The sequence below is a fragment of the Fusarium phalaenopsidis genome (assembly GCF_050370095.1).
Source record: "Fusarium phalaenopsidis strain FUZ10S chromosome Unknown contig_32278, whole genome shotgun sequence".
In the NCBI taxonomy this organism is placed as follows: Eukaryota; Fungi; Ascomycota; class Sordariomycetes; order Hypocreales; family Nectriaceae; genus Fusarium; species Fusarium phalaenopsidis.
In genome coordinates, this window is record NW_028145417.1 from 2,086,908 (window position 1) to 2,101,526 (window position 14,619).

Here is a 14,619-nt window from a genome sequence, read left to right on the forward strand (position 1 = left end):
TTCAGTCATTGACCGCAGAAGCCGAGGACCCTCGGTTTGACAATTACGGTAACATCATTGGCCGAGGGGGCTGTTTCATGGATGCATGAGCAAGGTGATTGTATTACTGCCAAGATAAGGGCTTTGGTATTTAAACCACCGACATCCTCGTCCTGTTTGAGACATTCAGATTCAATTCAACCGAGATTCTCTTCTGTTACTTCTCATCTTTAATATTCGACAGCCATGTACATCAAAGGGCCCCACGGAGAGGCTGATATTTCAGTCTTGCGAAAGTTGATCCGGGAGAACCCTCTTGGCCTTCTCACCACAGCCATCTCTTCTCCCAACTTTGATTTTCTTCAGTCCAGCCATATCCCCTTCGTGCTAGACGTCGAAGATGAGTCAAGCGAGACTGAGTTGGGAAAGCTGCGGGGCCACCTGGCGAGGGTCAACCCACAGAGCAAGGCCATGATCGAGAGCCTCTCCGAGAACCCTCAGTTGAACAACGTTATTGAGCAGGACGTTATTGTCATCTTCAACTCTCCCATTCAGCACTATGTTACGCCCAAATTTTACACAGAAACAAAGCCCACCACTGGCAAGGTTGTTCCTACGTGGAACTACGCCGCGGTACAAGTCTACGGTCGCGCTAGGGTCTTTTACGACACCAAGGCCGAGGAGACAGGCCAGTTCCTCACGAAGCAGATTGGCGACCTTAGCTACCACGCCGAGACTCAAGTCATGGGCTTCACCGGCGGCGACAACCCCGTGGACTGGAAGTTGACAGACGCCCCGGACCGGTTCATCCAGCTCCTGCAGAAGAGCATCATCGGCATCGAAATTGAGATTACAAAGATGGGAGGAAAGTTTAAGATGAGCCAGGAGATGGGCATGGGTGATCGCGAGGGTGTCATCAAGGGGTTCTCGAGGTTGGAATCTGAGAGGGCGCAGGAGATGTCCAAGCTTGTGCAATATCGAAGCGATCTGAAGGAGGCAAAGAAGGCCCAGGCATGATTGGCATGTTTTAAAGAGGAAATTATGAAAAGACGAAGAATAGAATACCATGCTTTTTTCACGGACTTAATTTCTATCTGTGCTGGCGGCGGGCGACTCGACCCAACCACCCAATTTCGCACCATGTCACATGTTGGCTGAAACGCTAGACAATCCTTCCGCCGTAGGCAGCGGATGCCACGCTTAACCTTCATGCTGATCTTTTCTTTTTCTTTCGCAAAGTGTCTTAAATATGGCTAAAACTAGATATTCAAACCCATCGGAGCTACAGAAGCGTCAACTGGCGTCTATACTGTCTCGCCAGAATCGACCCTCAGCATTCGACCAGGCCCAAGAATCTACCCAAGATGGAACCAAAAACGTCGGTATCAACTTTGAATCTGCCCTCCCCCAACAGAATAGCCTCATTTGCAGACTTCCGCCCGAGATACGTTCTTACATCTACTTGGTCCTCTGGAGGGAGGCCGGTCTGACGCAACACGTCAACCCAAAAGATGTCTGGGATGAGCATCCCTTCCACTACAGATGTATCACCCAGGAAATCCCTGAGCCTAATGGACAAGCGCCCGAGAGCCTTGGCGGCGCGGAAACATTCACGCAGCTGGATCCGGAGGAGCGGGCACCTTTGAACGAAGGCTGTTACTTCTGCCGTCTCAAATTCGACTATGGCTTTGATGAAGTGAGAGGTCCTCCACCTACTTTAGAGAAGAGCGCATTCTTGCCCATGTTATTGAGCTGTAAGATAATGTGAGTTGAAAAGAATTCCTTTTGAGACCCTGCCGTTGCTCATCATATCATGCATCATAGCCACCTTGAAGTACTCGAGTCGATTGGTCGTCAGGTGTGCTTCAACTTTCTTTACTTCTCCTACGCAACGTACTTCTTCATCGAAATTCAACCTCCGATGGCGTACCACCTTCGACACATCTGCATGGTCCAGAATCTCTGCGGCGAAGAGTGGCAGTCCCAGAACGACTGGATCAATCTCACAAAAGTCTTTTATCAACTCCCAAAGCTGCAGCGCATCACCTTCTACATGGACGTGGATCGGCTCGGGTGGTGGCGCGAGTTGCCTCGTCGACAGGTCCTAAATCCAAGGCTCTGCTTCTGGTTTGCGTGGCTGCCTCCTCATATCAGGTTGGAGGTTTCTATTCCCTGTGACTCATTGGAGGACACAGAGGTGGGAGAGAGAGGTCATTTTTTCCGATTTCTCAAGATGAGTGGGGGTTTGGTTGAGGGGGCTACTCTGGATATGATTCTTGGGGAGGATCATCCCAAAACTCGGCCAGAGGTGACACATTACCCTCGTCTTGAGTTGCCAGAATAGTGCTTGCTTGGACCAAAAGATTTTAGAGTATTACAAATTATTACAAAGTATCAGGTTTGTACATGGGATATCGCTGCCTGAGTGATGGAACGCTTCATGACAGGCTTCGGACATCCTTCATCCAATAGCTGATGCCATAACGTGGCATTCAAGAGCCGATCCCCTTGATCCAAACATCGCAGTATAGAATTATACTAGGCAAAATCTCTCTGATCCAAAAGCTTGTACCCAATTAGGAGCGGGTGCCGACTCGCTTGCGTGCTCGCCACCTCCCGCCAGGCCTCTTCCTCAGAAACTCCAGACTGCCGAACCATGTACTTGAAAGCCGCACGATAGACTGCTCCGGGTCTGTCTTGTACCGGAATATGCAAGAGCTCCAGGCGTCGGTGTGCCAGAGTTCCATCCTTTGCAGCTTTGGCATTCTTTGAGCCACCGTCGCCGCTCGGAGGATCAAATGCTGGTACTCGGTAGGTCTGAGCCAGGTAGAGGTCAGTGAGATTCGCTCCAGGCTCTTCCATTTCTCCCCCTTGTCCGGAACTGGGTTGTTCGTGACGATGTAGAAAAAAAAGTGCATGGCGTCAACGTTGTGGGCAAAGTGCACCTCCTCGAGCCGCTGACTTGGCTTAACCAGAGCCCTGGCTAAGGCATGGCTGGGGGTTCTCTGACTGCGTAATTTGGCAGAGGTCATGCCCTCATAGCAGGCAACCGACCTGAGAGTCTTTTTGTTCTGGAGCACTTGGCCAAACAGCAGGGCATGCTCCTCGTCCCGTACCCAGGAATACCTCATGCCGTTGAAAAGGGCACCCCAGTGCTCATAACGGAGATGCTTGAGTTGGGTCAAGCTCTGTATGATTGGCTGCAGAGTTTTGAGAACTGAAAAGTATCGAAGGCACTGTCGTCGAATAAAAAAGGTGTCAACCACTCTGACACAAGGCAATGTCTTTAGCCGCTTGACTGGTTGCGCGCGCATGTCGAACCGCAGCCCTGTGAGCTCTCCGAACGGTCTCGGCTTGTGATGGGAGCTGCATTTGCGAGGCCCATTGCCCCCATCCAGCCCTTGTCATTGGTTCGCCTTCGCATTTTCGGGCCCCTGTGACGCAGGTCGCTTGGAGAATGCGCACTGATCTCGAAAGTAAAGCCTTACGTCGTTGTAGTAACGGCCTCCTTCTTTTTCCAGTCGGATAAGGTGTCAAAGAGCTCCCAGACGGCGTTGGTCAAGATGAACTTGTTGGCCCTGTCCTCAGCAATCGTTTCGCGTACACGGCATTCCTTGCAATCGTATTCTGTAAGCTCTAGACGGAGCCACAACCATCTTAGGAACGGTCTTCGGCGGCCTTGAACAAGAGCGGCAAACTCGGAAGCGTCGGATTGGTGGAGAGTGAGGTCGCCAAATGTTTCTGCTTCAAAGAGATGCTGCCATTCCCGACAGACGGCTACACATGCTGACAACTTTGGTGATTGGACTTGTTTGAATGATTCTACCACATGCCCAATAATCATTAATTTCAACTCGCCGGGCAGACGTTCCCAAGAGGCGAGCGAGCTGGTGGGTTGGCGAGGCATTGTCAATAGTGGTTTGCCGGCTTTGCTGGGGGTGGATCGTCGATGAAGGGGCGAGTTAGGCTGGAGTAGATCTGATCGCCGTTATATATTAGTCAAGATTAAGGTTGATGCAACAAGAAAGAGTCATCCCTGGATCTGACACATTAACCATAAAGCAGTGGCTGCATCCATCTTGACAGCATTCAGCTGAGGTAGCAAGCCAGGTGCATGAGGTCCTGCTTGGGAGCTCGCAATCTTTAAGCAGTTCTCGCGCAACCTGCAACTTGACTTTGCCGGGTAGATAGATCTAGACTCTGGGGTACCCATCCTGAGCTTCTGAGCCAGCACAATAGAAAAGGACTTGCTACCTGCAGTCACCACACCTGGTAAACTGTTCGGCGAGAAGAGTTTCGCCGAGAAAAGCTTACTCGCGTGAGTCAAGGGTCTGCGCATCACCCAACGACTGAAGCTACTCATCCGTAACTAAACTGACTCACCCGAATACTGAGAGCGCTCGGGTTCGTGTCCCGAGTCTGTTGACAGAGATTGCGGTCTGTCGATAGTTAACAAGGAGCGATCCCTGTAGTCAGTCATTTGCGGCTAATGTTGAACACAGTCCTGGTGTAGCACATCTATCTGCAGCCGTTGTGTGTTGAGCCATGTCGATATATGGTACCTCGTGGCACAGAGCCAGTGCCAGGCAGGCATCTTGAATTGATGGATCAGAAGACGAACACGCGCGCGAGAGACTGTCACCAGAGATGCAGACAATGCCGAAGGAAACCCGGGACGTGTTGCCGAGTGGTTTCCTTGGCTGAGAGTAATTCAGGTGGAGTCTGTTTAGATTGTGATGGATCAGGTTGCTGTTCCCTCATCATCAGGAACTCGTCTCTTGTCCATGTTTGTCGTGAAAGGAGCCTGTCGACACTCGCTGTCAACCCCGAAATAGATACCAAGGAACAAAAAAAAGAGAGGAGAAGAAGATAAGCCTCAAGAACCTTCTGTCGTTCCAAATGCTGTGCAACACAAGCCTTGACAAGCCTCAAAGCCTCATCTCGATAATCTCGGCCGCCGTCCGATCACGATAGCCGACAAGTCCGTGCCGGAGCCAACATCAGCCCACCAATTCCCAGAAGCAAGCGGGTCCATCTCGGTAGTTTTCGCGCCCGACAAACCCTGGAGCGAACGACGGTGGCCCGGCCACCACGTGGAGTCGGCCATTGGAACTCGATCCGTATCCGTCTCCAGACTCCAGAACAGTGGGCAAACTCGGTTTCCACTCACACAAAACCCATTAAGCTTTAGGGGCTCTCCAAGTCGTTCTCCGGAGAGAAACCACTGCTCACACGTGTGTCGTAGCGTCGATTGATCCTCCGAGGCGTGACTATCACGAGCCTTTGATCTGACAGGCTTCATTCCCAAACAAGGCGCGGCCGCCCACTCTCCCCACGCCCATAGACCAACCGCAATCCGGCCGATTGCTACCTTGAATGCCGCGTCCATCACGTATCGCGTCGTCAAAAGCCTCCAGAGCAACGAATCAGCGGCCCCACGTGTCGGCGTGGGTCTCCGTGTGGAACCTCCATCGGGAGCGAGATGAGGGGTTTGAGGCGGGCCCGTGGGAGCCTCGAAGCTCGTTCTCGGCGAGTCAAGTGTGACGGAATGCGAATGTGCGTGTAGAAGCTCGTTTCATGACTATTCTGGACAAGACTATCTCGCGTTTGCCGCCCAGAAGTCGTGAGTTGACTGCTTTAGGCGACTGGAGGTGGGGGTTCGAAAACAAGGCAAGTTGAGATATAAACACCAAACACCTCAGGACGACGCTTGTGGTGGGGGCTTGCTTGAGGGGCCAAGGATATTCTCTCTCATTCTTTGAACTTCTCTCCTCTTCGAAGACCCTCTCTGTATTGATTCAATTCTTGTTTCCTTGCCGAATCTCTGCAGCAACCAACTCCATTTGCATCATCATGGACAAGGCGACCCTCTTGACTGCTTCCAAGGTGGAGCTCTCCGTTTCCGCCCATCCCCGCTCCGATATCATCAGGTTGCTCGGCCCGGCTCTAGAAATTGCGCTTCGGTTCCAGAGCCTCGTCAGTTCCGTCTCTATCTTCCTTTGCCTCCGCGCATGGCTTCTCGCGAGCACCACCTTCGCAGGTGTTCTCTATGCGAGCAGAATCGTGGCTCTGAAGGCCTGTCTTGCAACAAAGTTTAGTGCATCCCACGGCTTCAACATGTCCAGCAAAGCAGTCGTTGGTGTTTGGAACTCGAAGAGCGTCCAGAGGCTGCGAAAGAAGCTCTGGTACGAATTCGCCGTATTCGTTCTCGGAAGCGGCAACATGGTCTTCCTCATGCTCTTCTGGCCTGGCTGGTGGCTGCTCGCAGGCGCATGCTGGGCTGTCTGGATGCTCTTCGGCTGAGCTCGTCTTGTCCTTGTTCGAGTTCGCTTGTGAACTTTGAACCAAATTCGATACGTGACACATCGATGCATAATCTGTCGTCAAACCATACCCACAACCCTTCGAGACGATATCGACATTCCATACCCGCGAATCCGACCACATCAGCGCGAGAAGAAAAAGGTATTCCCGCCAGCGTCCTTGCGCACCTCCTTCCCGTAGTCCTTCTCCGGGTCAAACTCCTGCCACATGCTTGCAGGGAAGATATGCTTGTTTTTCTCGTACCACCGCCGATCAACAACCTTGGTCAGAGACGGATCATCGGTAGCGCCCTCGAGGGTGTCGACATCTGGAAGAGCTTTTGCAGCAGCCGCCTTAGAGGCAGGCGTGACGAGGGGATCGCTGGGTTTCGCGTCGTCGGTGGATTCGGGCTTTTGAGGGGCCTCTGCGCTGTAGTCGAAAACAGGCTGACCGCCGGGGCCGAGGGTTTTGTTCATGGCAAAGAAATAGAAGTCATAGTGCTGGACAAACAATTAGACACATTCAAAAACAGATGTCGCAGGCAACTTACATGTGGTATAATGACTGTTCCGCGGACAAGCATGAGATCGTCCACGCCAACTCTTGCCCACTCTCTCCGGGCATTGGCTTTTTCTCCCACCCCAAGCTCAGCGCCAACCTTGCGGCTCTTGTCCAGGAATACCCAGACGTAGTCGCCTTTCTTCACACGGACTGTGCCGCCAGGGATGTTGGAGCCGTCGTAGAAGACAAAGGGTATCGCGATTTCGGTCGCCTTGACAGCTTCTTGGATGGCCAGGAACTCGCGACGGAGGGCTTCGCGTTCGGCAGCTTCTTTGCGGAGTGCGCTCTTTGTCATGGCCTTGGGGACAATGCCTACCGAGGCATTGGCCTTGAATTTCGTCTTCAAGTCGCTATCGCTCCCTTCGGTGTCGTTCGCGCTGTCCTTCTTCGCCTTTGGCGTTGGCTTTGAGGGTGCCGCATCTTCGTCGCCTTCTTCGTCATCGAACGAGAGGAGCTTCTTGCCCAGCTTCTTCTTCTTCTGCTTCTTCACGGGACGTGGGCCGCTTCCCGTGTCACTGCCACCGTTGTCAGGAGTGCCTGTCAGGGAGCGATCCGGTGTGGACGTGCCTGAGAACGCGGCCTCGCGGGCTTCGCGCTCCTGCTGCTCGAGGACCTCGGCGCGGCGCTTGCGGAAGTCGGAGAGGGCGACGAGGCCGACCGTGTGAGTGGATAATCGTTCATGAGTCGTCTTGTTCTGCGGCGTGAACCGCGATGAGCCTTGGTCGGACATTATGGGTAAAGAATGTTGAGCAATTGATGAACACGAAGCTGGGAGTTGCGACGAGGCGACGACGAAATCACAGTCCCGTGATCGCGTACAGTTAGTCTGAGTCGCTGGCACTGTCTTGACGTGGGATTATGGCTGAACACAGTGCGAGTGATTCGAAGCTGGCTGGCAGGACAGCTCATGTCATGTTGATGGCAATTGAATCAGCCCAGGTGCTTCAACACAAAAGAAATCAATCTTTACGGATGAATAGTATACACTGAAGGTTGCAACAGGGATTTCAATGATATGTAAAATCCGTTTTCAGTAACTGAATATGCTATGCACCTTGATCGGATGTCCCCTTCTCCGCACCCTGCACCCGCATACTCACGTCATTCATCCAACCTCGAATTGACCAACTCTTCATGCTATTCTACACCTTGACCCGCTCAAGGCTTTCTCCGTATTCAAGAATCTTAATACTCTCAAGTCGAACTTTTAAACGCACCATGGCCAACGTTGATACCTCGCTCCCTGCCGAGCCCTCGGGCGCTGCGGCCGAGTTCGCTGCCCGCCACTCAGAAGAGCACCCACTGAAGCTTTACGGCGGCTGGTTCTGCCCCTTTGTCCAGCGATCATGGATCACCCTGCACGAGAAGAACGTACCGCATCAATATATCGAGATCAATCCGTACAAGAAGGAGGCATCCTTCCTCGCCATGAACCCTCGTGGTCTTGTCCCTACCTTGGCTGTACCCGTCGGCGCCAAAGGTGAGGTGCAGAAGCCCTTGTTTGAGAGCAACATTGTTTGCGAGTACCTGGACGAGGCGTATGAAGATGAGGCCACCTACGGTCCGCGGCTGCTCCCTTCGGATCCTTACGAGAGGGCACGATGCAGACTCTGGATCGATCACATCAGCTCACGAATCATCCCTGCTTTCTACAAGCTCCTCCAGCACACTCCTGAAAAGCCATACAGTCTGGACCAAGCACGAGAAGAGCTCCACGGCCACATTAAAACCCTCGTCAAGGAAATGGATGCCGAAGGACCCTGGTTCTTGGGCACTAACTTCAGTCTCGTGGATATCTGCCTGGCGCCTTGGGCCAAGCGCCTGTTTCTGATTGATCACTACAAGAATGGCGGGCACGGAATTCCCCAGTCTGGTGGCGGAGATGATGAAGGCATCTGGGCGAGATGGAGAAAGTGGAATGATGCCATCCTTGATCGCAAGAGCGTCAAGGAAACATGGAGCGCTGACGAGCGATACATCATTGCTTACAAGAGGTACGCTGATGATACTACAAATTCTCTTGTAGGTCAGGCCACAAGAGAGGGCAAGAGGCTGCCTTAGAGTAGACAGTTGGGAATAGGATCTGATGGGGTATTCTCCAGTCATCTCTAACTTCGTGTGATAGCTGCCATGAATTAGCCATTTTTCTAGCCTAATGTTTGTGAAATCTAAAAGATGTCGCTAAAGCCTTCCAGCTTATTGAGGCAGCCCCCGTGTATCCCCGGTCTCTCCAAGGATGCAATGGCGTGTGCCAAGTGGCGGAGCTCAGATTAGGTGCTGACAGCAAATCTAGCCTTCCAGGTATGCGTTGCAGGGTATCCAGGTGAGGCCCAGCTTGTAATTGTCATTGAATACTGTGGGCGAGAAGAATCCTATCGACAACTTTGAGTTGAAAGACTGACCTCTGCAAAGAGTTTCTAAGAATCACAATGCTATGAGAACATTTGGGCCATGTGTACGCGCAAGATATACAGTCCAAAAAAAGATTGAATACGTAGGCAAGTGGTAGGTATAAGAAAGCTAAGCTTCAACGCATACATAGTAGTTTGCCCACAGACTTGTGCAGGAAGAACCAATAGTAGAATTCCACTTATAAAGATTTGCCATGGCGATCTTGTAGTAGTCCTGGATCGAGGCGCAAGTCGTTGTGGACTTGGCAAGGTGAAACTTCTTGCAGCTACTGGTCATACAGGCCTGGATAGGAGTAGGCGTTGAGATGCTATTGCCTGGGTTGGTTGACGTTGGCGTCTGCCCGATGGCACCCACACACACGTTGTACCCAGCCCACAGAGGCGTACACTGGGACCCGATGGCGGGATACCATTTGTAAAGGTCGGCGAAGGAAACCTTATAGTAACCCTGGATGGACGCACAGGTGGTGGTTGATTTGACCAGGTGAAACTTGTTGCAGTTCTTGGCCATACCGTTCTAGATCGGAGAAGGTGTCTCGATGCCATTATTGCTGCCCGTCTGCGTCGGCGTAGGTGTTGAACCGGTAATACACACGCAGATGTAGTAGTTTGCCAGCAGTGACTGGAAATTCTCAACTTGATATACTATATACTTTTCATTTCTCTCTCGTGGATCGTTCAAGTGAGGCCAAAGCAACTCATAGCAAAGTCACCGTCCAATTTCTCGCCAACCAGAGTTGCGCAGTGACTTGGGCAACACTTATCCCATCATTCCTGCTCTTCTGATAGCAACACCACGACTTCATTTCGGCTACAGACAGACAGAGCATGTAACGAACCGCTAGAAGCAAAGCGGCCCTTCAAAGTTCACAGTCATGTAATTGGAAGGTAGAATCTTGGTCTGTTGGTTCGAGCATTTGATCACCAGGTCCTGACCATGCCATGCCAAGCCGTGTGCATGCTCTTCTTGGCCTCGGGTGTTCGGCCTGTTCCTCGCTTCCTGCAACCCCATGTCAAAGCTACATCGAAACAGATGGACTTCCCATCTGGTCATTTGCCATGCCGTCTTATTTCCGATGTCCAATTGGACGGTAGTTAAATAGCCAAGCCCTACGCCGCAGACCACTTCATCAAGACCCTGGACCAACATCGTGACATGGCCCGGCCCGAAACCCCTAGCGCACGCAGGTCCCGGACGGGAATGCAGATAAAGTCACCGCACGATCCTGCATTCTCTTCCTTTCACCTACATCATCCAACCCCGGATTCTCCGCACTGATTTGACCGAAGCCTATCCTTGAACGCGGATACAACCGAGCCAAGAAAAACGTGGGAAATGAAGTTCTCTAGCGTCTTCTTGTAAGTGTCTCCCCTTTGGTGGTGTACCAGGCTCTACCTGATCTGATTTTGATCCTTCTAACGGCCGCGAGCAGGGCATCTTTTGGACCGCTTGCCTCCCTTGGCATGCAGAAGAGGGAATCTTGGGAGTTTCCCTTTGATCTCGGGGTGAACCTCGTCTTTCCACGGCCCAACGAGACATACCGTCCGGTCTATCCGTTCCCCGTTGTCTTTGCTATCACCGGGGCGGCTGAGGCCTGGCCTTACCAGTTCAACTTCAGGTGGTCACTCGAGGGCAACCACAGCTGGCCCATCCGTGTCGACGACCGACCCCTGGTCTCGGACAAGTTTCCCGAGAAAACCACTTTCACCAGGGGGCAGCTCGAACCGGCTGCCGAGCCATACTACTATATTACCGGCACAGACCTTGTTGTCAACTCGACTTCTACGGAATGGCTGCTTATTTGGCGGTTGCAGATTGCCCAGGAGTGTGAGCCTGGCGAGTATGGCAGTTACGGGAAAGTCGGCCAGATCACCTTTTCAACCTCCCCGAATGGTTCTTTACCTAGCATGAGCGCGACTAGTGGAAAGCCATGTCCTTTCGAGGCCCTACATCTCCGGTTTCTCGAGAACGGCACAACCCCTGAAGATGTCAAGAGGTATCGATACTCGAACAGCTGCGTGGTGGTGACTGACCAGGAGGGATCTGGAGACCCGTGTAAGATTGATACTGGGTCCAAGTTGAAGTCACTTGTTACTGCCAAGATGCTCGAGACTGCTTCATGCCCAGTCAACCAGTCGTGGCCAGATGAGGAGAACCTCCGTGGTCCAGAGTCATGTAGTTTCCTGTATCCCGAGCCAGCAGAGGAGGACGCGGCAAACACTCTATCACACTCCATGGCGTTTTGGGCTGCCGTCGGAACATTTGCTTTAGGCTTATACATCTTGTGATGTGTTAGCATATGTTTAATTCCCGCAATAAAAGGATGCTTAACCGCAGTCGTGCCGTTGAATCATGTTACCCTCCGTCCTGCCAGGGCGCGAATCCTACAGAGTCTACAAATTTTGCAAAGTCACCATATGAATACAGTGAATGCAACGCCTGCCATGGCGTCGATGCACACGGTAGGGATTGTCTTGTCTTGCAACTGGTAAAATCTCAACTGACATGGTCGTTGCAGCTTTTCAAAAACTTGTACAGAGCAGTCGCAGACGCCGAGAACTCGATACAGTCAAATCTTACGACATTGGTAGGGCGGTTTGCACCCGACGTGGATAACTCGGGCGAGTTCAACCTTGTTGCGGATATGGTGGGAGTAGTCATGGGCATGTTTTCGGCGCCCGTGTTCAATAAGAGTGAGTATACTTGACATTTCGTGACATCTGTCGCTGAATTTTCCCAGTGATACGAAATGGCGCCCCTGCGGATGACCTGAAGGATCTCGTTGCCAACTCGGTATCCTGGGGGGCAATGATTGCCAAGGATGTTCAAAACAGGTAGGACTGCTAATATAGATTCCGCCACTGCTCTAACATGGTGCAACAGCAAGAGAGATACGAACGAGATCAAGGTTGCCGGAAAGCTGGGAGAACTGTCAGCTATGTGGAAAGAGGCGACAACCACATTCATGGAACAGGTATTCAGGGGTGACAACAAGTCGGTCGACTACGTCAGCGAGATGATAGCCGACGGCAAGTTCAACAACCAAAGGACTACGGTCAAATCCCGGAGCTGGAACAGCAAATCAGAAAAGTCTTCTACGCGATCCTGATCCCCGAGGCGTGGAGGGTTGGTGCCGGGCTCGCACCTGCCTTCATCACGGACTCGGGCTACGACTGCAACGCCGTGGGACCCCTTGACAACGGCTACATCTCCCCCAGCACCACCGAGGTGATGGGGTACTGCCACAAAGGCTGGCGATACTACATCCTCGCCCCCAACGGCGACGCCACAAGCTGCAGCAACCAGTCGCCGCCTGGGAACGGCAGAGGGCCTCCTTGCAGTGACCGGTACTTTACTGCGCCGCAGAGCATAGACGAGCTCACGGGGGGAAAATGGGAAGGCATCACCAAGGAGCAACTCATTGTGGGGTGAGTAAGCCTGTTATCGGATGCAGAGGGCTTGTAGCTGACACGTCGCCAGGACCATAGAAGGATGGAAGCTCAAGGGAGAAAAGAACAGGGGAGGCTTCATCGACACGACCAAGGCTGAGAACTACGACTTTCTCCTTGACGAAGGGGGCGCCACCGAGATCGACATCAAGACTCCTGCCATCGTCCAGATCCCAGTGTGTTCTCCAGAGAAGGCGAGGCATTTGTGGAAGTACGGCAGCAGTTTATCCTCGAGTCAGAAGGTGACACTTCTCGATACACTGCCTAACTACCCTTGCCCTAACTAGCGAGGATTCAGGGGAATGCTGGAGGTTTTCTTTTCGATAGACAGTCTCTAGAGCATACGGGGGGATGTAGTCGATCGGGGTCAACGGGGCATGTATTATTGTGTCATAGCATATCGTTTCCTACCGCTGCACTCCTAAATGTTGACACCTACAACTTCACCCATTCGTGATATGTAATTACGAGTACCATCCATCACTTAGCAAAAGGCCGGCCCGATAGGATATCCAAATGCTCGTGGCATTGGTCTGTCAACGTCTTTCCTGTTGCCTTCTCGTCATGACATGTTATGTGCCTCTACGACAGCAGCCATGAACGCTCTGCATATCACATCATTTGATCGCTTTTTCTAGTGCCTTGTATGCCCGCACATTGTTGATGTCAATGGCGTCTCCAAAAGGAGGCATCAGACACAATATCATAGAACATAGTAATACCTATACACAGGCAAGCGAACTTCGACGGAACGATTCTTTGACTACCCCACGTGGCAGCTTCGTACCATCGAGGGTAGCATGTGCCCGTCATATGGCACCATGTTCTCCTAAGCTGTACCCAAGAAACAAACAGCAATCAAGAAAGTGGCTCGAGTGCGAAGGTGTTGCGGTACACAGTTGCAACTTTTTGTCCCCGAGGCGAGTCATGTCCAACAGGACGTGGCAAATTACCATGTTAGACGTGGTATATAAAAGGCCCGGAACTCTGCAAACAACTATAGCCAGAAGCAAGGTACTCCCCAAGCTTAGAAAACCTCGACCTCGGAAAACGTCACCTCTTGGGTCTGTCTGTACTTGACACGCAGCAAGCCGAATCGATTGCCGTTTCGAGGCATGTTTGCCAGAGAAGCAAATGGGCTCTCGAAGATGACAATTGCGACAGTGTTTGACTAGCCAGAATCGCCCTGTCGCTAAATACAATATCGGCAAGGGTCTCGATGCCATCATCCGCGGACGAGTTGTGATACTTCACACCGACTACTGACGTCGTCAATCTTGATCTCTTGCACGTGTCCACTGCATAGGCATGAAGGTCAGTCACCGCCGGGTACCTGACTTTCGGTGAGGCACACCACCGAGTTACCATGGTACAAAGGCCACTTGACCTGCGTTAGCAGCGGGATCAGGCATGTTGTCATGGGCTCCGGCATCGGTAACTTGCAAGCCCTTCCCGAGATCACCAGCCGGGAGGTCCACCCGGTACGAGGGCCTTATCCTCCCGCGACGAGGTTGATGTTGCACATAGAGACGTGGCTCCGCTGCGGTAGGTGGAGGATCTGGGAGGATTTGACAGCATTCACAAAAGTGCGCTCGCAAAAGGGCCATCGATGCCACAAAGAGACCGACAGCAAACTCCACCAGAGAACTCTTGGCCCGTTGCTCCGGCAAGTGATTCTGACGGGAGCTGCGGACATGGCTCGATGCCAGGTTTAGCAACACAGCACAACATGACGATGCAAGTGATTTACGACCGGCAGCGGGGACAGACCCTGCGGGCTCGCGGGGTGACACAGAGTCGATAGGCCCACTGACAGCCAATGCCATCGCCTATGACCGCCGTGTCATTGAGCAAGCAAGCAAGTAGCCGGCCGCTCGCAGACCGCTCTCCCGGATATGGGCGTTTTTGCGTTTGC

At 52.4% G+C, this 14,619-nt stretch overlaps 5 protein-coding genes across 5 annotated transcripts; 4 read left to right on the forward strand and 1 right to left on the reverse strand.

The window, feature by feature from the left end:
- Positions 1 to 225: 225 nt before the first annotated feature.
- LRP88_01275 (transcriptional regulator PAI 2-type) lies at positions 226 to 996 on the forward strand (the record flags this gene model as incomplete). Its single annotated transcript, XM_083237965.1, has 1 exon — positions 226 to 996. One exon carries the CDS (start codon positions 226 to 228, stop codon positions 994 to 996), a length of 771 nt encoding a protein of 256 aa, XP_083106470.1.
- A 4,836-nt stretch (positions 997 to 5,832) lies between these two features.
- LRP88_01276 (uncharacterized protein) lies at positions 5,833 to 6,282 on the forward strand (the record flags this gene model as incomplete). Its single annotated transcript, XM_083237966.1, has 1 exon — positions 5,833 to 6,282. One exon carries the CDS (start codon positions 5,833 to 5,835, stop codon positions 6,280 to 6,282), a length of 450 nt encoding a protein of 149 aa, XP_083106471.1.
- A 143-nt stretch (positions 6,283 to 6,425) lies between these two features.
- On the reverse strand, positions 6,426 to 7,573 carry LRP88_01277 (XAP5, circadian clock regulator-domain-containing protein; the record flags this gene model as incomplete). Its single annotated transcript, XM_083237967.1, has 2 exons — positions 6,426 to 6,782; positions 6,833 to 7,573. 2 exons carry the CDS (start codon positions 7,571 to 7,573, stop codon positions 6,426 to 6,428), a joined length of 1,098 nt encoding a protein of 365 aa, XP_083106472.1.
- Positions 7,574 to 8,061: 488 nt separating this feature from the next.
- On the forward strand, positions 8,062 to 8,904 carry LRP88_01278 (glutathione S-transferase; the record flags this gene model as incomplete). The annotated part of the gene is made up of 1 exon (XM_083237968.1): positions 8,062 to 8,904. One exon carries the CDS (start codon positions 8,062 to 8,064, stop codon positions 8,902 to 8,904), a length of 843 nt encoding a protein of 280 aa, XP_083106473.1.
- Positions 8,905 to 10,590: 1,686 nt separating this feature from the next.
- On the forward strand, positions 10,591 to 12,991 carry LRP88_01279 (uncharacterized protein; the record flags this gene model as incomplete). Its single annotated transcript, XM_083237969.1, has 7 exons — positions 10,591 to 10,613; positions 10,688 to 11,539; positions 11,794 to 11,948; positions 11,996 to 12,089; positions 12,139 to 12,288; positions 12,342 to 12,683; positions 12,736 to 12,991. The coding sequence occupies 7 exons, from the start codon at positions 10,591 to 10,593 to the stop codon at positions 12,989 to 12,991; spliced, it is 1,872 nt and encodes a 623-aa protein (XP_083106474.1).
- Positions 12,992 to 14,619: the final 1,628 nt, after the last annotated feature.